The sequence below is a fragment of the Acinonyx jubatus genome, chromosome A1, assembly GCF_027475565.1.
Source record: "Acinonyx jubatus isolate Ajub_Pintada_27869175 chromosome A1, VMU_Ajub_asm_v1.0, whole genome shotgun sequence".
Lineage (NCBI taxonomy): Eukaryota > Metazoa > Chordata > Mammalia > Carnivora > Felidae > Acinonyx > Acinonyx jubatus.
The window spans coordinates 78902662-78926392 of record NC_069380.1 but is presented as its reverse complement, the minus strand read 5'-3'; the positions used below and the strand labels follow the sequence as shown (position 1 = coordinate 78926392).

General features: G+C 58.0%; 1 protein-coding gene across 2 annotated transcripts in view; it reads right to left on the bottom strand.

The window, feature by feature from the left end:
* Positions 1 to 253: 253 nt before the first annotated feature.
* COL4A2 (collagen type IV alpha 2 chain) overlaps positions 254 to 23731 on the bottom strand; it is a 172749-nt gene continuing 149271 nt past the window's right edge. For both annotated transcript variants that reach the window (XM_053217819.1, XM_027065217.2), the window contains exons 30-48: positions 23049 to 23210; positions 22094 to 22264; positions 21226 to 21369; positions 19298 to 19420; positions 18875 to 19056; positions 16490 to 16553; positions 16053 to 16127; positions 13826 to 13933; positions 12996 to 13103; positions 12216 to 12287; positions 11745 to 11870; positions 7881 to 7997; positions 6896 to 7057; positions 6655 to 6753; positions 6163 to 6309; positions 5890 to 6006; positions 4600 to 4791; positions 3171 to 3457; positions 254 to 1302 (exon numbers count right to left, since the gene is read on the bottom strand). In XM_053217819.1, the coding sequence (XP_053073794.1) occupies positions 1045 to 1302; positions 3171 to 3457; positions 4600 to 4791; positions 5890 to 6006; positions 6163 to 6309; positions 6655 to 6753; positions 6896 to 7057; positions 7881 to 7997; positions 11745 to 11870; positions 12216 to 12287; positions 12996 to 13103; positions 13826 to 13933; positions 16053 to 16127; positions 16490 to 16553; positions 18875 to 19056; positions 19298 to 19420; positions 21226 to 21369; positions 22094 to 22264; positions 23049 to 23210 (2714 nt within the window). In that variant the 3' untranslated portion in view covers positions 254 to 1044. The remainder of the gene's footprint in view (positions 1303 to 3170; positions 3458 to 4599; positions 4792 to 5889; positions 6007 to 6162; positions 6310 to 6654; positions 6754 to 6895; positions 7058 to 7880; positions 7998 to 11744; positions 11871 to 12215; positions 12288 to 12995; positions 13104 to 13825; positions 13934 to 16052; positions 16128 to 16489; positions 16554 to 18874; positions 19057 to 19297; positions 19421 to 21225; positions 21370 to 22093; positions 22265 to 23048; positions 23211 to 23731) is intronic.

Here is a 23731-nt window from a genome sequence, read left to right as displayed (position 1 = left end):
GAGATCTGACCTGGGACGTTCTGTCAGAACTAACCAGATGACTTGGGAAGTGTGTTTGTGAGGCGCCCGTTCTCTTGAGCCCCGTGAGTCGTGGCTGGGGTGTTTCCTGTGGGCCCTAACACACTGCAAACACAAACACCTCCCTGACAAGCGACACCACAGACCCGGGGAGGGGTGTGGCGGGTGTGTGGGGTTCGTGAAGCAAACTGTGCTTGACAGACGTGGGAGAATGAAGGCCGTCAACACCTTGGGGTATAAAAAGCTCAAAACCAACTTTTATTGTGTGTTTGTTACAGAGGTTAGATATGTCATAGGAGTATGAGTCACCAAGAATGGAGGGTAAGTCCCCGGGGCCACCTGGGGCAGTAGACACATCACTTCTGACTACAGTGTGCCACATGGCGTGGCTGACAACAGGTGGCTAAGAGGTCTCCCGATGGTCTGTGAAGACGTGGCGGGGGGGGGGGGGTGGGGACAGAAGAGAGCTCATGTGGGACCATCAAAGTCTTAAAAGGCACACCTGGCCTTCCTGAGGGGTTAAGAGGCACATCCTGGGTCTTTGGGAGGAAACAGAGCTGCCAGCACGGAGGCCCGGATACCCGCAGGTGGGAGCCGCACGAGGGGTTCAGGAGCCCTTGGCGACACGCTTCGCTTATCAACACCACCCCATTAGGCGGGTTCAACAATGCGGGTCGTCTGCGGGGTCTGGAAGCACAGGGACTCTAAGGGCACGTGTGGAGACATCAGCTACACCTAGTGCAGAGCACTGTGGCACGGCCTGATGGGGGTGCTCGGGCGGGTGACCGTTCTGTTGGGAGGCAGGTGTCGCCAGTGCCGAAGCCCCTGCGGGTGCCCACGGGCTGTTTGGTGTGAGCGCTGGCGCTCAATTCCTTTGGCAGCCTTTCCGTCAGAGTTTGAAAGAGAGGATGAGATCGGTTTTGGGGGCGGCGTGTGAGGTAATAAGTTAAGAGTGAGCACCAAGGTGGCCCCCCCGGCCGAGTGTAGCCCCCCGAGAAGCGCGTGCGGGGCGCGGCCCCCCGCACGTCACAGGTTCTTCATGCACACCTGGCAGCGGCTGATGTGCGTGCGGATGAGCCCCGCCTTGAGGGTGTCGGCGGACGGCGAGCCCTGGAAACTGCGCTCGGGGATGGTGGTGAGCCAGAAGCTGTACTTGTTGGCGTAGTAGTGGCAGGTGCCACGGCCCCCGTTGCACTCGATGAAGGGCGTCGCGCGGAAGTCCTCCAGGCAGCTGCCCGGAGACACCAGCGACTGGCCACCGCCTTCGTCGCCGGCCGCCGTGTGCTGCACAGAGGGAGACGGGGCAGGGCTGTGAGCGCGCCCGCAGGGGGACGGCCCGGGCTCTTTGATGCACCGTCCTCCCCGCCCCCCCCAGCTGAACACCGCCCGGAGTTTGTCTGCGCTTTCAATACAGACCGCCTGCAATAAACCAGGGTGGCCCACGCACCAGGCACGGTGCAGGGACAGGGACGTGAGCCCATGCGCACCGCCTGAGCTTAAGGGAAGCCCAGAGCAGAAGCAGGTTATAACCGGCACACGCGGCTGACTTCGTCTTGGGGAAAAACACCGTCTCCCGAATCATCTATTCAAAGGATGAAGTGTGTTCACCTGGCAGGACAGATGCCAACGTGTGAACTGCTTTTTTTTTTTCTTTTTTCAAAGGAAAACTAAAGTCAACATGCAGGGCACACGTGAGGCTGGTAAAAATAAGGCAGAAAGAAAGTGGCCCCGACAGCTCCTCCTCGCTTGCTCTTCTGGAGAGAGACTGGGAGTGGTTCTGGAAATCTCCACTTGCTGGTGTCTCGATAACCAACAGGTACTACTTGTGTAATGATTGTTTTTTCAATCAGAGGCTTGTTAACTAGGCAGCTGGTCACCTGAGAGGACCGTGTGGCTGCTGGCCGGGAGGCGGGAAGCGTCAGAGGGGACCTCGTCTTCACTTCTGTCACCTGCTACTTTCTCGTGGTGTCACAAGCGCGGCAGCTCTTGTTAAGACGCACGGGACCACCGGGGCCCGGAGCTCATAGCGAAATGGGCCGCCAGGCTTGGTGGGACACACACTGTCCCCGTGGCTTGTGGGACAGGGATGTGTCTCAGCCACAGTGTGAGGGAAAAAAAGGAGGCTGTTCTGGGGCGTCCTGGGCGGGTAACCCGGGTCAACCTCTTTAAACAAAGCCACAAAAGCACAAGAAGCTTTGAAAAAGGCTTTTGCGCTCACAGAATGCAGGAGCCCCCCCAGCCCAGAGCCCCACAGTCCGTTTGGTGTGGGAGGGAGCCTCAGGCCCCACTTGGCGTGAAGGAGCGGAGGCTGGCCTGGGAGGGCCCCGCCCTGGAAGGACACCTCGAGGGAGCCGTCGGGCCAGGGTCAGGAGGAAGCACCCTGCGGGAAGCCTCAGAGCTGGGAACAGCCTGGCCGGCAAGGGCTCTGACTTTAGTCCGCACGCGTGCGCGCGCACACACACACACACACACACACACACACACACACACCTGCACACATGCACACAGACGCACCCCGATGGCACGTGTAACCACACAGGGTTGTTCTGTCCTCAAAAGTCACCTTACGTGGCCGTGATCAGCTTCTTGAAAAGTAGGGAGGTGCCTGTCTTTGCACAGAACTTAGTATTCTGTGCTTCGAATTATTGCAGCAATGATACCTCTAAAAATATTTAGATATGAATACTTACTTTTTCCTATTGCTTACATGTTATATTATTTATATGATTTATGACTTATGGCAGTTATAACGAATATAAACACAAGGCCTACTGTCGTCACTGGCCTTTCCTTTCTCCCTACAGTGGTGGAGTAATCAGGAAAACCGTAAGGGTTGCTATCATGGTGGCCCAGTTTATCCTAATTGCAGCCCGTACAGTGGCCTGATGGCAAATTCACGGGCCCCTGTGGGTGGGGCAGCCCATGCCTGACATGGCTCAGTTCGCAAAGTGCTTAGGCAAAAGTGCTTAGGCAAAAGTGCCTAGGCAAAAATTCCAGCTCTCATCCCCTGGGCCAGATGCCCTTGTGCAGTGTGCAACCTGAACAACTGTCCCGTGTGATTATTCTTCCAGAGGCAGGGTGTGTTGGGGAGAGGAACTAGATTTCCACCCAGTTCCATGCTCAGACAGAGAAAGCGGGCAAGTACCACATACCATGAGGAAAGAATATCCAATCCACAGACTCCGCCATCCAGCTGGGCAGTGGGGGATGGAGACATCTTGACTGTGTACCGCTATGGCGACAGCTGGGGCCTCACACACGGAACAGCGGCTGATGTAGGGCTTGATTTCGTCCTCGGCCACTGGCATCATGGGCAGCGGGGCCGTGGTGGAGAGCCAGTAGGACTTGTCGTTTCGGCTGGCGTAGTAGCACACGTCACCCGGGTTGCAGTACAGAAAGGGCATGGTGCTGAACCGAGCCAGGCAGGAGCCCGCCAGCCCTGTGGAAAGAGGTCGCAGCTGAGTGTAGCTGGGAAGATGCCCCTCCAGGCCCGGCCAGGTCCCAGAGGCCCCACGTCACGGACCTGCCCACCAGCCACCCAGCAGGGCTCAGATCTGCACAGGGGACCGAGCTAGAGGTTTCCAATTCCTTTTTTTGGAGTCTGCCCTGCCATTTCAGCCTTGCCCTTCTAGAAGTTTTCACACACATCCCTGGATGGAGTGGGGTCTTCATGAACTAGCACCTGGCTGAGGCCTGTGTTGTTTGGGGGTCTTCAAGACCAGCCCCGAGAAACCCCTGATGGGACCCAAGATAAGGGCCTGGCTTCCTGCACCCTGAGGGACCCTCCCCGAAGGAACTCCGGCCATACGAACCCCAAACACTCCCCTGCTCCTGGGTACAAAGGTTGCCTTTATCTCAGGGCAGAGAGGATGAATTAGAGCTGCACAGTCTTCCCTGCTCACATGGGCTGCCTACTGGGCTTGGGGACAACGTGTGGGCACCTGCCACCAAGTCTGCCCAGCGCGGGCCCCACCGCCTAGGCCCTGCTCCCGGCTCTGCGTTTTAGGCCCTGGCCCTGTGCGTTTGTCCCGCTTTGTGTTCTGTTAAACTTATTTCGGAAGTGGAACCTGTAGACGGGAATGTGCACACAGCGTCGGGGTCGGATTGAGGGACTCCCCACCCCTGTCCCTACCACAGGCCCCTCGGACGGAGGCACCCCTGCCCCTCCCCCACTTTTCACGTGTGCTCGCTGCACTTCCTGTGTGCTTTTAAGTCCTTTCAATTCCTTTTGGCAACCAGGCTTACTTGAATGCGCATCTGTTCTCCTGGGGGCCCTGTGTGACCCTCTGCCCCTCACGGCCCCAGCCTGACCGTTTACAGAGCCTGCGGCGAAAAGCCAAGCTGGGGGTGAAGCTTCTAGTGGCCTCCAAGGCAGGCGGGGCCACCCCTGAGCCTGTGCAGGCCGTGGCCTCTGTGGTCCTGACCTGAGCTTTGGAGGTCTCAAAGGCCATTTTCATCTCTTCTGGAAGCGCAGGGATGTGCATGGGCCCAGTGCCCTCGATCGGCAGGAGCCTGTCCAGCCAAGAGCTGCCGACGCTGACCAGGAGCCGAACTGGCCGGGGCTGGCCGGGCGGTACCTACCCAGGTCCTGGTTGTGCGCCTTCTCCTGGCCTTCGAAGTACAGCAGGCTGTACCCACTCCAGAGCTTGTTCATGCCCACGGGGCACATGGGCTCCTGGTCCGTCTGACTGTGCTTCACCAGGAGGTAGCCGATGCTGACGCTGCGGCCGGGCATGCCGGGCAGGCCGGGGGTCCCTGGGCGGCCTGGCTCCCCTAGAACCCGGGAGAGAGTGCCCGCCTTTCAGCTGCTGTGTGGACCTTGGCCTCTGCGGCGGCTGCTGCCCGCTTTCTGCCTGAAGCCTGGCCCTCACTGGCTGTTCCCCTTGGAGGACCTGCCAGGGCCCTGAACGAGGGGCAGGTGCGGAGCCAGTCGAAGGGCCCAGAGGACTGTGGCTCACCCCCACCCAACAAACGGGCCTCCTCTGTCCCAAGAGCCCCGTGGCTGGGCACGTCTGGGTTAGAACTCTGCCTCCCACGATGCCCACCCAGGGCTCGAGTCTGCCCCTGGAGCATAGCGGAACATCTACTGTGCCTCCAACAAGACGACCCTTCAAACACTGGGAATCAGCTGTCCGTGCTGATCCTGCCTTGCTCCCTGCCCCTCCCCCCAAGGGACACTTCCACTTGTCCTCACGTTCCTCACGGGACGTCCCCTCCACCTCTGCTGCTTGGTCTCCCAGCCTGGATGACTCCCCTCTGCCCACGTGTGTCCCTGGACATACATCCCCCACGGAGCCCGCAACCTCCTGGCCGTGGGTGGGTCCGTGCGGAGGACAGCGGACTGCACGCTCTTGTGATGGGGACACCGGTTGTGCACCCCAGTTGAATGTGACTCACTCCTGCCACTGTTTCCGAGTGAGCTCAGAGGGGACTGAAACAAATCTACTTCTTTGTGCACAGATTGCTGGTATTTCTGGCCTATCCCGCCCTGCGTACATACAGAGCATTTTAAGAAATCAGTGACACCAGACTTTACGATGGCTGCCACTAACACAATTGCTTTCCTTCAGCTCACTGGCCCAGACCTTTGAGATCGTTACAAAGCCCGTTTCTCGAAGCGCGTTGATTGCCTCCTTCCTGCGGACATGTCAGTGGAAGCAAGGGGGCCGGCCTGTCTGGGGACTCTGGACCGGGTGCCCTCATGGGCACAGGTGTTGTTACTGAGCGCCACAGCCTGAGTGAGGGGCAGCGTCTTTCTGCTCGTCTGGGTGCTGGCTCATCCCTCCCCACGCACCACAGGACACTGGTCAGACCCTCAGTGGACCTGGAAGAACCCCCCTGCCCTCTGCCCCCTTTCTGTCCGTCACTCACCTTCCTGGCCAATGGGCCCCTGCTGTCCCATGGGCCCCTGGTCTCCTCGGAATCCGGGAACAGCAGAAACGCCACCTCTTCCCTGGGGCCCTGCCTTCCCTGGAGCCCCGCGGAAACCTGCACAGCCACGAAACGGGTGTGAGCACCATGGAAGGCGTGACCGTGCTCAGTGTCACTGATGCTCAACACAGGCTTCCCGGAGAGGAAACCCAAGCGAGAAGAACGCGAGCAGGAAAAGGCGTTTCCCTGGCGGCTTTCCGGCAGGGCTCCTACCTGGCTCTCCTGGGGGGCCCTGGGGCCCCATCTCTCCCTGTGCCCCTGGGGGGCCTCTCCTTCCGTGTGGACCCACTGGCCCTGGCTGGACGGTGATCTTCTGGGGGATTCCCACAATCCCAGGGGATCCCACAGAACCGGGGGCACCTGGAAAGGGCAAAGAAAGGCCAGTTGACACAGGGGCGCCCCCTGGCTTCCTTGCAATGATCTGTATTCCATTGCTTTCATCCGTTGAACCCAATCTTGGAGCTTTCTGGAACCATCTTGCCATCTAGAGAATAACCCGTCTGCGAGGTCGCTAAGGGCCTTCCCTTCACCGGTGGCTGTCAGTCACCCAGTCACGGCGGGAGCCACAGAGGGTCCCAGCGTGGCACTTCAGAGGGAGGCCTCGGAGGGGTCCCCCAGCCCGGAGGGCCAGGGATCGTCCTGAAGCCCAGTCCTGGGGCCGCCCACCTGAGATGCTGGCTGTGTGCGTGTGCGAAGGCCACTCACCTGGGAGTCCCCTGTCTCCTTTGGGCCCCTTGGGGCCTGGGTCGCCCACACTCCCTGTGGCTCCTGTGTTTCCCATGAGTCCTGGCTCCCCTCTGGGTCCTTCAAGACAAGCAGGACACAGAGGACTCACATGTCTGTGTGGGGGCTCCAGCCCTGCCCCCCGCCTCCTGCCCTGACTGGTGCCGCCAGCCTCCCCAGCAAGAGGAGACAAGAGGAGCCCTCCCTCCGTGGGCACCGTTACCTTTTTCTCCCGGGAGCCCGAACACGCCAGGCCGGCCCTGGGGCCCGGGGTCCCCGCCCCACCCTTTGGTCCCGGGGTTTCCTGGGGCTCCTGGGTTGCCCTCGTCTCCTTTCCTTCCAGGGAGAGCAGCAGGTCCAGGTGGCCCCGGGGGCCCTCGATAACCTGTCGACATGCGTCACCAGAAAGACATTACACAGGAGGAGGGCGCGGGCACGGCCAACCGGCACTGGCATGTGTTGCAGGAAGTGCCCGGGGGGCCAGGTGTCGAGTCCCCTGTCTGGGGGCGTCTTTGGCATGTCTAACACTGGACGAGTTTTCTTTATTGTGGTAGAATATACATAACGTAAACCTTACCATTTTAACCATTTATTTTTTTTAATAAAAAAAATTTTTAATGCTTATTTTTGAGAGAGAGAGAGAGAGAGGCAGAGAGAGAGAGAGAGAGAGAGAGACAGAATCCGAAGCAGGCTCCAGGCTCTGAGCTGTCAGCACAGAGCCCGACGCGGGGCTCGAACCCATGAACTGTGAGATCAGGACCTGAGCTGAAGTCGGACGCTTAGCCAACTGAGCCACCCAGGCGCCCCCATTTCAACCATTTCTAAGTGTGCGGTTCAGGGGCACTGAGTACACCTGTACTTCAGGGCACTGAAGGACCTGTGTGGCCATTGCCACACCAGAAGGTCCACCTCAGACCTTCTCATCTTCCGGAAGCGGGGCTCTGCCCCCATTCACCTGCGACTCTCCGTCGCCTCCTCCAGCCCCGGCTCCCCCCATTCTCCCTTCCGTCCCTGGATCTGAATGCTCTGGGGACTCGTTACCAGTGACATCACACAGTGCTCGTTCCTCCATGCGCGTGTGGCCCATTTCCCTTTGCACAATGTCCCTCAAGGTGGCAGTGAGAGTCTGTCCCATCCCTACAGTAATCCAGTCACCGCCGGGTCCTGCCCCACAGATTGCAACACACAGAAACAGGAGTCCTGCTTACCTTCTGGGCCAAATATGCCTGGCGCCCCTTTGTCACCAGGTGACCCGGAGATGTTGGAAGGTGGGGTGATTCCTGGAAATCCCTGCAGTCCCGGACTCCCGACTGGGCCTCGTTCCCCTTCGGAGAGAAACAGAAGAAGTCAGTTTTGCCATCACCGTCCAACTTTTCAATCTATCGTTTCCCCTCCTGTCCAGGAGCAGAGCCGCCAAGGAGGGGCAGTGAGGGGAGGTGGGGACCGTGCCACACTGCAGGCGTGGGGAAGCCACCGGCCCCTCCTGCTGCCTGGAGGGTCCCACGGATCTTGCTCAGCCGACGTGGCTGTGGTACTTGAGGATGGCCCCTGGGCCCTGGAAGGCTGGCTCTGTTGCTGGCTAGCACTTGGGTTGGGATGGAAGGTTCCGGGTGTGGCTAGCACTCTTGTTGGTCCAGAAGGACCACACGGACGCTCCCAGTCTGCCCTGTCGCCCTCCCTTCGGTAGCCTGGGTCCCAGCTTTGCACAGCCGTCCTCGCCGCTCGCGGGTTCTGTGCTCGCCGATCCACGTACTCGGCGGGGTTTATTGGCGATGCGCTCTCAGTGCCGGCGTCCCTCCCGGACAAGCAGAAGAGGCAGACCCTTGCGTATCTGCCGATGTCCTCGTTTCAGCTCCAAGTGTCAACAAGGATTCTTCCTGTGTCTGTTTAGTGCTGTGGTTTTTATGTTTCTGGGCTTCTTATTGGTGATTTCACTGTTAAATTGTCCCCCCTCCTTCCTGATCGTGCTCACAGAGGACACGTGTGTCACAGGGGCTTCCTTCGGGCAAGAGACCGAGCCGGTGGCCGCGAGGTCCACGTCAACGTATCAACAACACACATCAAATAAGGTGTCTTTCAACAGAAACACATGAGAGCAAAAGGTCACGTGTAGGTCAGTTGGTGAACGTGTGACCAGGGGCTGTCAGGAGCCTGACTCTGCATTTCCATGAGAGTCCCTGGTTCAGAATCTCTCACTTGGTATTTGCTTCGCAGAACAGAACTGCGGCATGGGACAGGACCGGCCTCAGGCACTGGCAGAGGACAGACCGTGGAGGACAGTCCCCATGTGAGCAGATCTGTGGGAGCCCCCTGGTCCCGCGTGTCGGCCCGCACGATGGTCACAGGTGCCTGTCCGTGCTCGGCGGGCATGGGCGCTGCCAGTGGGGAGGCGGTCAGTTTCTCTCCTAATTGCCAGACTGGTGTTTGTTTTCTCCCACAGTCTGGAGGTGCAGAGAGGCGTCCCGGTGTCCCGGGACCGTCATGTCTCCTCCAGGGCGGATGGTGAGCTGGGCAGCATGGGGCAAATCCGCGTGACTGAGGGGCCAGCGGCCACCTCCTATGCCCCCCACGCAGCCTCCTGGCTGGTCCTCAGCCACACCGTGGCTCTGATACCCGTCACAGCGCGTGCCTCTGCACAGCGGACGGAGAAACGCGCCAGGGGGAACACTGGGAAAGGTGTCGTCTTTGTCTCGATTACAGGCAATGGGCAAGCGGGTTTACGAGGCCTGTGGGGACCGGCCAGCTGCTGTCTGTAGTTTGACAGAAAACAACACCAACTGAGCTGTGTCTAACTATTGTCACAAAGTGACCGAAACAGGCAGCGAGTGTCAGTGGATAATGGCAGAAACTCTTGAGTCAGAAGATCCAGAGCGGCTGGATTCCCACAACAAACCGCAGTGACTGGGCCTCTGTTAATGACACTCTGAGTGACCCAGGCTCAGTTTGCTGGAATCAGGGTCAACATAAGCCCGTTCCCTCCTTGGCGCCCATGGATCTTCCTAAGTGTTGAAAGAAACCCCCGACTGATGGAGGTTTGATGAAAACCCGTCCTGCACAGGCAAACCATGAATTGAGCCCCACATCAGCGGCAGGAGGGGCCTCGGCTGCAAATCTGCACTTCTGGCCTGAGGTGAGGGCCACGGGAGGGACAATGATGGCTCACGGTCACCCGCCATCCTCGGAGGACAGTGTGTCCTCACCGGCCTGTCTGGGGATGTCTCCGTGGAAAGTCTCCCTCCCTCACGACGGCCAGAGGCTGTGGCCCAGTGGGCAGAGCCCAGAGTCTGCTTGGAAACCACCAGCTTGTTGGACTGCCGTGATTCTGATGCGAGACGAGGCCCTCGTAGGGAACAGCTGCTTTACAGAGAGCTGCGAGGCCTCAGGGCCGTGTGGGAGCCTGCACATTCTGGGTCCCTCTGATGGAGTGCGGGGGGCTACACTGTAGGTTCAAGAATTCTGGGAAACAGATGGCGCAGTTAATGTGCGATGGGATCGTGGGGCGGGGTGGCGGAGTCTTTCGACTTTGTGGCGGTCACAAAGAGTTTCACAACATTCTGCTCCAACGAATGTCCGTGAACACTGACTCTGCGGCAGGCATCTCGCCGAGGTATAAACAGGGGAGTAAGAGAGGTGATTTCTGTCCTGCCGGGAACCGTAACCTATCCCTTGTTGCCCGTTTCTGAGCCTGAACAGTGTGCCGTGTGCACCAGTCGGTGTGCCTCAGGACACAGGGCGCAGCTGAAGTCTTGTGAGCACTGTCCGTGCCTCTTGCTTCCCTCTGTCCCCTGGGCCCGGCCTCACCTCCATATCCCGGGCTGCGTTCCCCCGCCCCTTTCAGAGGGCAGCTCCTCTCTGAAAAAATGCTAATTGGAGGCCTTGTAGAGAAGCCAGCGAGCGTTGCTTTCTGGGCCTCTATGTATAAGAGCCTCACCTGTATTATCTCACCGCATCCCCTCGATACCCAGAAGGTGGGCTTCTACCTTCGTTTTATAAGCAAAGCCATGTGCAAGGTCGTACCAAGTGAGAGGCAGAATGAGAACACACATGCAGGCATCTGACTTCAAAGTCATGGGCACTGCCAGCTCCCCGGGGGGCTCTAAGGAGGCTTGTGCCGGTGGACCAACCCTTACCCCCCGAGCGGGGAATGTGCCGGTCAACAGACCCCGACTGAGGCTGTGTGAGCACCGTGCAGCCTCTCAGGGCTCATACTAAGGCCCCGGCTGGCTGAGCCTCTCCTCATTCTCTTGCCTTCAGGTCAATGCTGTGGAGCTCAGATATCAGGGAATTCTGGAGTTTCCAGCTATTTGAAAGAGGGGCAGTGACAGACCTTGGAGAATCAGGCGATGTGGTCGGTGAGCCTCTGGACACCGGCTGCCCTCCGTGGGGGATCGAGTCGCTGCCTTCCTTGGGTACTGACTACTCTATGGGGTTGCCGGCTCTAGCTTACTAGAGTATCCTGACCGAAGCACGCCCTGGGCCACCGTGTGAGAGGCCTGCGCTCATGTGCTGGATGTGCTGGTGGCCACGGATCGTCAGTAAGCAAACGCTCAATGACACTGTAATACTTTCAACACGCTCTGCCCCTAGATACTGATCGGACTTCCGTCTGGAAACGTTTCCCACCTCAGGTCAGACTTAAGCACGTGTGCCGGGGGCTTGGGTGGGAGTGGGGCCCTTTCTCAGCAGGTGAGACACCTTTCCCTGGTTGGCTCCTACCACAGGCCAGACCTGCCTGCGGGGTTCAGCTCGGTGACTGTAATGCTTGTGTTTACGTGTTCGTCTGACACTGAGAGCTTGTGACGGGTAACCACTGTGCAGGTGCCCCGGGGACATGGGGCAGGGGACAGAGTGTGGTCCCTACAGGTGGGAACGTGTCCTTCCCACCAGAGAGGGTGGTCACTCACTAACCCCTGATGGATTCTAAGAGTATAAGGGTGGAGGGCTGGCCAAGGGGTTTTGCAGCAAGAAATTGTCTGCAAAGCAACTGGCACTTTCTAGGGACCTTTCCACATCCATCTCTCGGACTCACAGACACCCCAGGACTGGTGCCGCTGGCTGGTCCTTGGCCTCACCTGGATTTCCTCGCTCCCCTTTCTGTCCTGGGGCTCCGACAGGGCCTGGGCGGGTGTTGGCCTCTCCTGGGTCACCCCTGTCCCCGGCAGGACCGGGAAAGCCGGGGTCTCCGTGGGCGTCCACACCTGCGGCAGGGTTAACACGGCGGTGACATTAGCATCCTCAGCCATGGCAGGCTGATCTTCGGAGGCAAAAGACCAGTGATGCTGAGCACCAAGACTCGGGAATGGAACAGAGGCCGGCCGTGGAGATCCCAGCTGGCCGTGCGGCCTCAGTGTCCCGGATGTGATTGTAGTTGGAACCTCTCTCAGTCTGCAGCACCACGGGGGAGCCCAGGTGGCCTCCGGGAGGGCCGCACAGCCCGCACGGAGCCATCCTGCTCCCTGAACCCCCAGGTCCAGGACGTCCCCCACTAGCCCCTGCCCCCCCACCACTGGGTGTGGTCACGTGGCTGGGGCAGGATTAAATACCTGGGGATCCTGGAAAGCCTTTGGTGCCCGGCAAGCCGTGGAGTCCGCTGATGCCTCGGATGCCCGGAAAACCTGGGTGGGTTTCACTCACGGTTATTTCATGCACCGGAGAGCAAAGAAACTCTTGAAGCAATTCACACCTGATTTTGTTTGCTGTTATACAGTCATCCATCCGGTTCACTCAAAAGCCCGGCAAACGGCAAGCAGTTCTGCACACTGTGACTTGCACATCACTTTCGTGTCACCCAGGAGAACCATTTAACTTAGATTGTTTTCAAGGAATCTTTTTACAGGCTCGTTATGGCCGTAAGGGAGCTGGACGAAGTGTGGCGTTTCCCCTGATGCTTGAGTCACTGTACATATGTGGTTTGTACAAGCTGTGCTCGGAACCAAGGCTCTAGCATTATTCCATTCCCTCCGGATTCCCGAGCATAAGCTTTTCTAAGTAGGACATGTAAGGCTGACGGCCAATGAGCGCGATTCTTCCTGGGATATGGGGAGTGAGTGTGGGTGGGGGTGGCCCCTTAATGCCGGGAAAGACAGCTCCTGAGGGCCTGGGTAACCCCCCAGCTCCCGCCAAGAGCTCAGCCAGACCTGGCTCAGCCACAGCTGGAGCCCTGGACAGGACAGCGGGGACACTGGCTTCTGTCCCTCTGTCCCACCTCTGCATTGCTGTGAGCCGACCAGAGAGAGACCAACCTGGCTCCCAGTGCCCCTCCCCAACCTGCAGGCCTGGCTCTGAGTTGGTGCTCGTGTCTGCAGAGGGAGAGACGCTCTCACCTGGTGAGCCTGGGATCCCCGGCCAGCCATAGTCTCCTTTGTCACCGGGCGCTCCTGTCCGCCCTGGTTCTCCCTGCGGCCCCTGCAGCCCTGTCAGTCCTGGGAAGCCTGGGGGTATAGACACACCCTTAAGTGGGACTGGAACCCCCAGGAGCACCCAGGAACCCCAGGGCCTCCCTGGTCTGTAGCTCGGTTCTGCCTGGAGGAGGAGGGCCTTTGTGGGAAAGGAAGAGCCTTCCTTCCAGCTGGAAACATGCCCCACGTACGGGCTGAGGGCGGGTAGCTCAGCTTTGCCAAAGAGAGAGCGGCCTGTGTTCTCCCAGTATTGTCTTGCCATCTGCGTGGGAGTCCGGAGGGAACCCAGGAAACCCTGAAGGATCAGCCTCAGGATTCCCAGGTCCCACGCAAAGCAAGGCAACAACAAAACAAAAGCAGCAACAAGGAAAAAGCGGGGAAGTAGCCCCCCTGTCTGCTTTCCAAGCTAACTCGGGATCCGCAAACATGTTTCTGCATATTCGGATGCACAGAAGGGGTGCTGTGACCAGAACTCAGCCTGCGTTCACAGGGAGACACCGGCCATAGGAACTCGTGCGTCAGTTCCTGTGCATGTCCCCGCGGCTGGCCGCCTGCTCCTCTCCACGAGCTCGGTCCTAAGGCAGAGCTGGGTCACGGGTAACACGCAAGGGCCAGCTTCCTGGGGCGCGGTGTGATCGTGGCAGACTAGGACACAGGCACACCGGCCACCTCTGTCCTGGGGTCCTGAGGTTTGGAGGCCCAGCTGTGGGGGGAGGGCACACGTGGGGAGGCTGTGTGACAGCAAGAGATCATACCTGCTTGCCCTTTAGGTCCTGGAGGGCCTTGGACGCCTGGCACGCCTGTTATCCCGGGGAAGCCGACTTCACCCTCCGTTCCTTTTTCCCCAAAGAATCCCTTTAGACCTGTAAGCACAGAGTTCTGATTGGAGCCGAGCAGACACTGCCTCCCTGGGGCTTAAGGGGACGCCAGGTAAGGGATGCTGTCATTTCACACGGCTGCTTCTGCTGTGAATGGCTCCTTATCTCAACATGTTCCTTCCCTGACTCCTGTTTTACCTAATTCAGTGGCCCCACGTCCTAGTATTCACGCCCTTGGGCATGGATGGGGCCGACGTGGGTCACCCCAGGTCACTGTGTCACTTCATCGGCCATAGAATGTGTCATGCATCCCTGTTTTCACTTTGTCACCTCTTTGGGTGGCTGGCTCTGGAGAGGACACCCAAGCTGCTCGGGGAGAGGCCCACGTGGTGAGGGGCTGAGGCCTCCCGCCAACAGCTGCTCTCGGGTGCCATCTTGGAGATGGGCCCTCCCGTCCCAGACCAGCCCGGGGTCAGAACCACGGCGCTCCTGAATTCCTGGCCCCTGGAGACCATGAGATACTTCTTGTGGATGTTCTAGGCCACTGTGTTTTGAGCACCTCGCCAAGATCACTACCTAGGGCCCCTATCGGAGTGGTTTTTCACGTGTGGTGTGTCGGGGACAGCTGGGGAATCGGTCATACATGTGTGAGCCTCTGTCTCAGGGATGGCTTAGCAGGCCAGGGCAGTCTGTAATTTGCATCTTCAACTAGCACGTCAGGAGACTCCGCCATGGCCATCAGGCAGACTTAGAAACCCTGCCTTCACCAGTGACAGTATTCCGGGTCAAACGTTTGCGGTGTTTTCTGGCACGCTGGAGGATTTTGAAAACTTCGGATCAACTTACATCCCACATAATCACTTTCGTCCAGGGTCTCCTCAATTCTGAGTTGCTCATAAAAGGTACTGTTAATGTTTGTGTGGTCTTGAAGCAGAGCCACCTGAGAAGTTCGGCTTCTTTCTATCAGTTATTCTAGTGTTTTAAGAATCCTCTCCAAACCCCAACCAGCCGCGTGCTCTCCCTGCAGACAGTCCCGCGTACCTTCATCCCGGGGACGCCAGCCTGAACCCCGTTCCTCCCCATCCCTGCCCCCCCCCCCCAGTCCCCTGAGGCCCCTACTGCATAGGAGCCAGTCTGACCAGGGCCCCTCCGGCCGCCCCCTCTGCTGCTGACCTCTTAGGCGGCCCTCATTGGTCCGAGGGAGATGGACCCCACGGTCGCCTGATACACGTGTCATGGCCCCTCTGTGCCTGGAACTGACGTCCTGAGACACAGCCCTACTTCCTGGGCCCACAGCTAAGTCACCTACACGGTTGAGGGGTGACAGCCGGAGTTCTTGGTGGGGACAGCCTCTTTTCCCCGACATATTTTCAGGTGAATAAACGAGGTCATTGTTAGTGACCATGGAGCAAAGATGGTCTCATGTTCCTGCTTTTATAAACCAAATTGTCCAAAATTCTGTAGAAGGGGAGATATAGGCAGTCCAGGGTGCCTGTGTGGCTGGGTGGAAAGCCACCGTGAAACCAATGATAGATGTGCAATGAGCCCAGAGCAGCCGGGAGGCATGGACCATCTCTGGCTCCACGTGGCCTGAATGCCCCAGTCACACGGACAGACGCTTTCCCCCGACCAGCGCTGTCCCTAAGAGAACTTGGGGCTCCAGGCAGCTAAAGCAGTGAGGGGTCCCCCGAGAGAAAATCCCCAGAAGGGATGCATCTGTCCCCGGCGCCCACTAGTGGGAATGCTGACCTTGGCCTCAGGGACACTCAGAGAGGAGGAGTGAGCTACTGTACCACGCGAGGCACCCCTCCCCTTGCCCCGTGACATCGGGGGCCTTGTCGCCCTGCTCAGGGCATGTGCCTGACTCCCGGTGCCCTCCTGCAAACGCCTCGCTGCCTATCACACACTCTGGCCATTGTGTCATTTGCTTCGTGTCCTACCGTGTCCCTCTCAGGGACAGAGAGAGCTTTCTTAACATTGTCTTCAGGTTTAACTGAATTAAAAATTCTTCTTTGAGCATTGGGCTTGGAGACCTCAAACCGTTCCCTGGAACGGGACCCACGGTGCTACAAGTGGAGACACATTGGGCCGGGCCAGCTCGGGAGTGAGGCACACCCAGTGCTCAGGGCTGTCCTGAGAGGGGAGACGGGAACGACTCAGGTACCTGGTGCTCCAGCGACGCCTCGCTCCCCCTTCAGGCCTGGGCTTCCTGGCAGGTCTATGGTGTCTCCAATGTCACCTGATGTGCAGAAAGGATGGTTGACAACCATTCTTCTGAATGGCAGGGGGTTAGCTTTGCAACTTCTGTTGTGTTACCATTCATTCATTCATTCATTCATTCATTCATTCATTCAGTAAGCTTCATGCCCAGCATAGAGCTCAATGTAGGGCCTGAACCCACGACCCTAAGGTCAAGACCTGAGCTGAGACCAAGAGTCGGATGCTCAACCGACTGAGCCACCCAGGCGCCCCTGTGTTACGTTCTTAAGATAAAGAATTTGCTTCAAAATTCCTGCCAGCATCTCCGGGGCTCGTCACCACACCCGCCCGGAATGCTCTGGATGGTGGACACCCTACGGTCATGATCCAGGCAACACTCACCGAAATCACCTGTGGGGCCAACCTCGCCGTAAAGACCCGCTCTCCCCGGAGCTCCCTTGTCGCCCTACAGCAAAGTCAGACACGGAAACATCTCAGGAGGCTGTTCATGAAATAAGTCTATAATTTAGGAGGGCTAGGGCGTCCAGCTACTTGGTTTGCTAAAACCACATCTCGCTGTTTGTTACGTCATCATTTTGTAGCACCCCCCTCACGTTTTTCTGCATGATAGCAGGTGGTTTGCTCCCCCGTTCTTACTGAGCGGTAAAGCTTTACTGAAACCAAGTATGTAGATGATGTGGGTCACTGTCATGACGGTGGTGGCGGCACTCGTGGCTGATCGCGTCCCACAGTCTGCTCAGCTGTGCACGGGCACCCGTGTTGGGTCCTGTCTCAGAGGCAGGTATGATGAATTTGCATGTGACAGACGTTGAGGCACAGAGAGGCTAAGTAATTTCTCAAGGTCACTCAGCTAGTAAGCGGTAGAACTGGGATATGAACTTGGGCTGCTGGATTCCCGAGCTTGCTCTGGATGTTGCACGGCTGTGCACTCCATCTGCAGACATGAGACTTCCCTCCAGTGATGCTGATTCCTGATAATGAACTTGGGGTGGTGTCTGGGTGGCTCTGTGACCATGCAAACCATTGGTTTCCTCTCTGAAGGGGCTTCTTCCTCAGACGGAGGGCGGCCCCCTGGTCCACCCTGATCCTCTGGTCTACACGGCAGCGTTAGTGGGGACTTGTGCACGGTTACCTCTCCCAGCATGGCTAACTTGAGTCTCTGGACCACGAGAGTAGCTCCCCTTTGGGTGGGGGGTGGGGACGCTGTGCCAGAGGCTGCATCATTGTCCACATGATGATCTCTTTTCCTTTTTTTTTTTTTAAGTTTATTCACTCATTTTTGAGGGGGGGAATGGAGGGGCACAGAGAGAGGGAGATAATCCCAAGAAGGCTCCATGCTGTCTGCACAGAGCCCAACGTGGGGCTTGATCCCATAAGATCCGTCCCACAACCATAAGATCGTGACCTGAGCCAAAAACCAAGAGTCAGCTGCTGAACCGATGGAGGCGCCCAGGGCCCCCTCCCTCTTTTCCTTTCTTAAAGCTTCCTGTCCTGAGGAGTAACACACACCAGTGTGGTGAACTCATCTCAACCGCTCCGTGACCTTGTATTCTTGTCCCACCCAGATAGACACACAGAATATTTTCAGCATTCCAGAAGGTTCTCTTGCGCCATTTCCTAGTCCCTAATCCCTGACCGACCTCTGTCACATTGTCTGGTCGGTTCTGGACTTCTACACCCGTGGGATCGCATCCTTTGTACTCTGTTTCTGGCTTGCTCAGTTCGACGTGAAGTCTGTGACAGTCACTTGGGTCGGTGCATTTATCAGCACTTCCCTGTTTACCACTGAGTGCTCGTCCACGGTCGGATCGCGCCGTGTCCGCTCACCTGTTGGCCGGCATTTGGGCTCTCCCAGTTTTTGGCTGTTAGGAAAGAAGCTGCTGGGAACACCATCCTCTGGGCCCCTCGATAGACACACGCATCCTTTCTAAGTGACCCGAATAATGGCACACACCTGCTGCACAGGTCCCATCAGGTTCCGGGTGACGGAAGGAAGACACCCAAAGAACTCAGATGGCGTCGCGTACGTGAAGGTGGGCGAGACACAGGCCGAGCTGGGCTGTTACTAGAGGTTTACCACAGGGTGGCCAGGCCTTCCGATCTCCCCAAAATGGGCGAACCCCACTGTGAGCGCCAGAAACGAGTGCATCACATGCTGAGGACTGTGAGCGTAAAGTACCTTTAGCTGTAACAGGTTGAAGGGGTAATTTCGTGAAGTAGAACTGACCGAGGGCCCCTCTGTGCCACGTTACACGGACCACGCCCCGCCCGGCCAGTGACATCGCAGGGTAGCTGTGTCGTGAGCCTCACAGACGAGGAGGCAGGTGTGGACAGACGGGAGCCCCGCCCGGGGTCACCGTGCGTCTGTGTCACCCCGACTCGGCGCCCGCACCCAGCAAGCACTCAGAGTGCGTGCGTGGGGTGAAGGAGCCAGTGAACGGCAGGCCGGGGTGATGTCCACTCCGTGACCCAGTAATGGGTCCTCCGTCCTGATGTCACACACGATCACGTGTAGAGTTTGATGGCTGTACATTCACGTGTAGCTTTCCCAAGGGGGCCGTGAGAGAGCACGGAGGCCACGCCTCTGCCAACCAAGGCCACCAGCAGCGTGGGAGGCACTGAAACCACCACTGGGGCTGGTGTGAGCAGCATCCCCTTACACCGAGCCGGGGACCCAACTCTGGAGCTGTCCCTCGACCACTCGCACCCCAGCAAATCTCTGGTCGGGAGCAGAGGTGGGGCTGGGAAGTAAGAGGTGCCACTCACCCGACTTCCTGTGAACCCGGGAAACCCGATGATTCCCGGGGGGCCAGGCACGCCAGGGAATCCTGGCAATCCGGGCACGCCCGGGACTCCGATGTCTCCTTTGACTCCTTTGATGTGGCCCGGCTTCCCTGGCAAGCCGGGGATTCCAGACAGCCCGGGGATCCCTGGCATCCCCGGGACACCTGTGGGGAGACCCAAGTGTGAGGAGGCAGCACCCGCCCCAACCTTTCCCATTGCTGCGGATCCTAAAGTGGGAAAGGGAGGCCACTCAGGCGGCAGGGAAGCCGCGGGCCCACTTGCTGAGGTGTCAGGGGCCCAGGGCTGGGACATGGCAAAGCCTGTGTTGGGCAGAGCGGCATCTGGAGTAGACCCTGCTGCTCCTGAAGCGGAGAGGGGTGGGCGGGGAGGGGCGGCGATGCTCACCTTTTAGGCCCAGGTAGCCTTTCAACCCCATAGGCCCCTCGTCTCCTTTCTCCCCTTTGATGTCTTTCATTCCTGGCTGGATGATGGGAGGTGGTCCTGGGGGCCCCGGGTCCCCGCGGCTGCCTGTGAGGGAACAGGATGCGGTCTCGCCATGGGCCTCTGGGCCACTCGCCCGCTGCGATCCCGGCAAGCGCGTCCCGAGAGGCTCTGAGCCTTGGGGCGGCACGTTCCCTGGCAGCCCCCACTGGGCCTGAGCCGGGCAGGGGCCTCCGAGAGACGCCGAGGCTGATGAAAAACGCCTGTCTTCTCCCACAGCCCCTTCTCCACGCGAGCCAAGTGTGGACCCGCGCCCCCTACCGCTATCGAACTTTAGGACATTTTCATCACCCTGGAAAGAAACCCCGTGCCCATCAGCAGTCACCCCAAGTGCTCCCCACCCCCAGCCCCGGGGGACCACTAATCCACATTCCGTCTCTAGATTTGCCTGTTCCGGATGTTTCACGTAAAGGGAAGCAGACCACGTGCGGCAAAATGTCCTCAAGTTTTACGCACGTTGAGCGTGTGAGAGGCCCTTGTTCTCTACGGCTGGCCAGCATTCATGTGACACCACATTTACCCACGACGCGTATCCAGGGTGTTTCTGCTTTTGATTGTCATAAACAAAGTTGCTCTGAACGTCCGTATACAAGGCATGTTTTCACTCCCTCGGGACGGAAGTGCTGGGTGCCTGTGTTGATCTTTCCACGACACCGTCAAGCTTCTGTCCACACTGGCCACGCATCTCGCGTTCCCGCCAGCAGCGTGTGATACCCACGTTCTCATCAGCACGTGGTGTTATAATTACAGGTTTAGAGGCCGTGATGACACTTTCAGAACAAGGGCGTTTGAGCAAAAGTCATGAAAATGTGGCTCGTTGGAATACACTTCCTAAACAAGGAGCCTCATGTTTGGGGTCTTGAGATGCCCCCGCACCGGGGTTTGAACTGGCCTCACGTCTGTGGCACAATTCGTGGGCACAGTCCCTCCACCGGGAACACTGGGTCCCCATTTGCCAAATGGCGCTCGCCTCCTTCAGAATTTGTCTTCTGCTTTTCACCTGGCTTCCCCTGACCTCACGCTCATCATGGGATAATCATGGTGGGACGTTTCTTATGACGCATTATGAGATCCTTGATGCGGCTGCCTGTTTTGTTCATAACAGTTTCCTTTGTGTAAAAAATACAGGCCATGGGGATGTGATGTGCCATGTAGTGACCATGGCCAATAACACTGACCTACGTATCTGAAAGTTGCTAAGATCGTAGACCTGGAAAGTTCTTACCGTAAGAAAAAAATTCTGTAACTATGTATGGTGACAGATGTTAACTAGACTTACGTGGTGACCGTTTCACAGTATATACAAATAATCGTTATGCCATGCACCTGAAACTAAAGTTGTATTCAATTATACCTCCATAAAAACTTTTGCTGAATACCAAACAAGCTAGTTTCCTTTGGTTGGGATTCTTCCTTTATTATACTGCTGGTGGGTTGAGGCAGAGATAAAGCCTTCTGATTTTTGTTAGTTTTCCTTCTTTTCTTTTCTCTTTTTTTAAATGTTTATTTAGTTTTGAGAAAGAGAGAGACAGAGAGAGACAGTGTGAGCAGGGGAGGGGCAGAGAGAGAAGGAGACACAGAATCGGAAGCAGGCTCCAGGCCCTGAGCTGTCAGGACAGAGCCTGACATGGGGCTCGAACTCACGGACAGCGAGATCATGACCTGAGCCGAAGTCAGATGCTCAACCGGCTGAGCCACCCAGGCACCCCAGTCTCCTTCTTTTCTAGTTGTGCCCAGCTTTGGGCTCCTGGAAGGTTCGGTCCAAGCAGCACTACGCCCCACAAAAGTGGGTCCCAACCTTGTCAGGACAATGTTAAGAGAGGTGGACATACCTTTCACACCTGGCTCACCAGCCAGACCCTTCAGTCCTGGAATTCCAAAAAATCCGGCCTCTCCTTTGTTTCCCGGAAGCCCAGCTCTTCCCTTGAGCCCAACCATGCCTTGGAAACCGTCCATCCCGGGTGAACCTCTACTGCCTTCAGAGGAAACGAGAAAAGTGCTGGGTTAGGCCTGGAGAAACACACGGGGTGTTTCCATCTTGCTTGTCTGAGACATTCCTGAGGAGTGGCTCGGGTAGTAGGGTGCCTGACCTAAACTAGGGATTTCCGGGGCCCCATTCCTCAGGTCACCCGCCGGCTGACTGCCCCCCAGGGACAAGGCATCAGGCAGATGTACATGGTCACAGGAAACACACAAGGCAGCCGAGGTCCTTGGTGGGCCTCAGGGGGTAGCCGAGGTCCGTGGGCCTCAGGGAGAGGACGCTAACACTGCAGCCAGCACGGGAACCGCGAAGGACCGAAGGACCGAAGGACAAACATCTCTGTGTGGCCCCACAGTCAATGGCCAGGGGCTCCCCTTCTAGGAAAACTGGTTTGTGTACAAATAAGCCCACCCTGGTGACCAAGCATTTTCCTGGTTTTGGTTTTGTATTAGCCAACAGGCCTCGGGATATGCAACCAGCCTCTGGGGGCCTCCACACAAATCTCCCACGCAGACCCCAAGTCTGCTCCCTCGCTCTCAGGAAATTAGGACAGGGCATTTGGGGGCATGTCCGTCACACCCAGCCTGGCAGCACGGGCCGGCTTTCCCAGGTATGACACCTCCTGGGGGCTGGTGAGGGGCTGGCCTCTCCTGCAGCCATCCTGAGTCCCGGTCACCCCGGTACCCGCCTGGGGGAGTGCCCCGTCTGCCGATCCTCACCTTTGGGTCCGGGGACACCGGGAATTCCGCTCATTCCTTTAAATCCAGGGCCTCCTGGGGGACCCCTCTCACCCAACAAACCAGGGTCACCTCTGTCGCCGGAAAGACCCTTCATGCCCACAGGGCCGGGGATGCCTATGTCACCTGGGTCCCCTCTGTCCCCAGGCAGACCTGAAAGGCAGAGGAGGAAAGAAAGTAGAAAAACACGAATGAACTCGGAAGAGCTAAATGCCTCTCGGACCCCTCACCTGGGACAGCACCCACCCCCAGGGCCATCTGGGCCCCAGCCTCCAGGGCTGTCTCTTGGTGGGTGGACCTGGGGGGGATGGCCTCTGGCCTCCACTTGCTTCCTGCCCCCCTTTCCCCCCAAGGAAGCTCCTGTTCTTCCCCAGTTCTCTCACTTTTAGAAAACAAATAATTTCCCCCCTTCAGAGAACAGCGGTGATTCTGCAGTGGAAATTTCACGTTTTTCCTAAGTGACATCTTAGCCAGAACCCCAATATACACGAGGTACGGAGCACGGGCAGGTCTCTCGGCCTGTGTGAACTCTCGTTTGGCACAATGCGTGTCCTGTTTCTGGAACATGTTATGGGCTGAGCTGTGTCTCCCTCCCCTCCCCCACCAGTTCCTATGTTGAAATTCTAACCCCCAGTTAGGGGAGTGTGCGTGTATCTGAAGGTAGCACCTTTAATTAAAGTGAAATGGGCCCTAATCACATGTGACTGGTGTCCTCATGAGAAGAGACCAGGACCTACACACAGGGGGGGACAAGCACGGGAAGGAGTGGCCAGCTGCTCAGTGTGGGTATTTTCCAGATCCTTCGCAGCTCTGGGGCGGGGGTGGGGGGAGGGTCCTTGGGGCCCAGTTTGAGAACTCCCCCAGGGAAGGGTGGGGCCAGTTCACTTGTGCAAGTGAGGCCAGACCCCTCCCCCTCCATGGGATAGGGGATCCTTACCTCCGCGGCCTGGGGCGCCTGGCAGCCCCAAGGGCCCTTCCTGGCCAGGAGCTCCTGGGAAGCCATGCAGTCCTGGTGGCCCGGGCAGGCCTGGCTGGCCCGAGGGTCCTGGGAAGCCCGGCTGGCCCTTCAGGCCTGGCATTCCCGGCATGCCCTGGCTTCCTGTGGACACCAGACAAGCCCCGTGAGGCCGACCCCACACCCTTCGCTGCACACAGGCCATACCTCTCAGGCTCATTCTATACAAACAGGACGCAATTATTTTCTAGACCGTGAGAAGCCCAGAAAATACACAGAAGTATCAAGGGTATTACAGTAGCTCAGGCTGTCCCCCAGGGGCCACCACTGACAGCTTGGTGTATGTCCTTCCGGCCTCTGTTCACACAAACACACCTGGGAACCGAGGCTCACAGACCTCATCCCTCGCTGGGAGCTCAATTTTTGGCTTTTTTCTCCCCAGCTGACATTACCTTTTGCGCATTTTGCCACATTTGATCATGACCTGAGCCGAAACTAAGAATCGGACGCTCAACCAACGGAGCCACCCAGGCGCCCCCCGCCCCCCCCACAAACATTCTTCACGTTTTAAACGGCTGCCTGAGTATAGCATCATGTTGTGTGGACACACGCCGTGCAACAAACGGTGCCGTGAGGAAGCTGATTTTGGAGCACAGAGCTGGGCA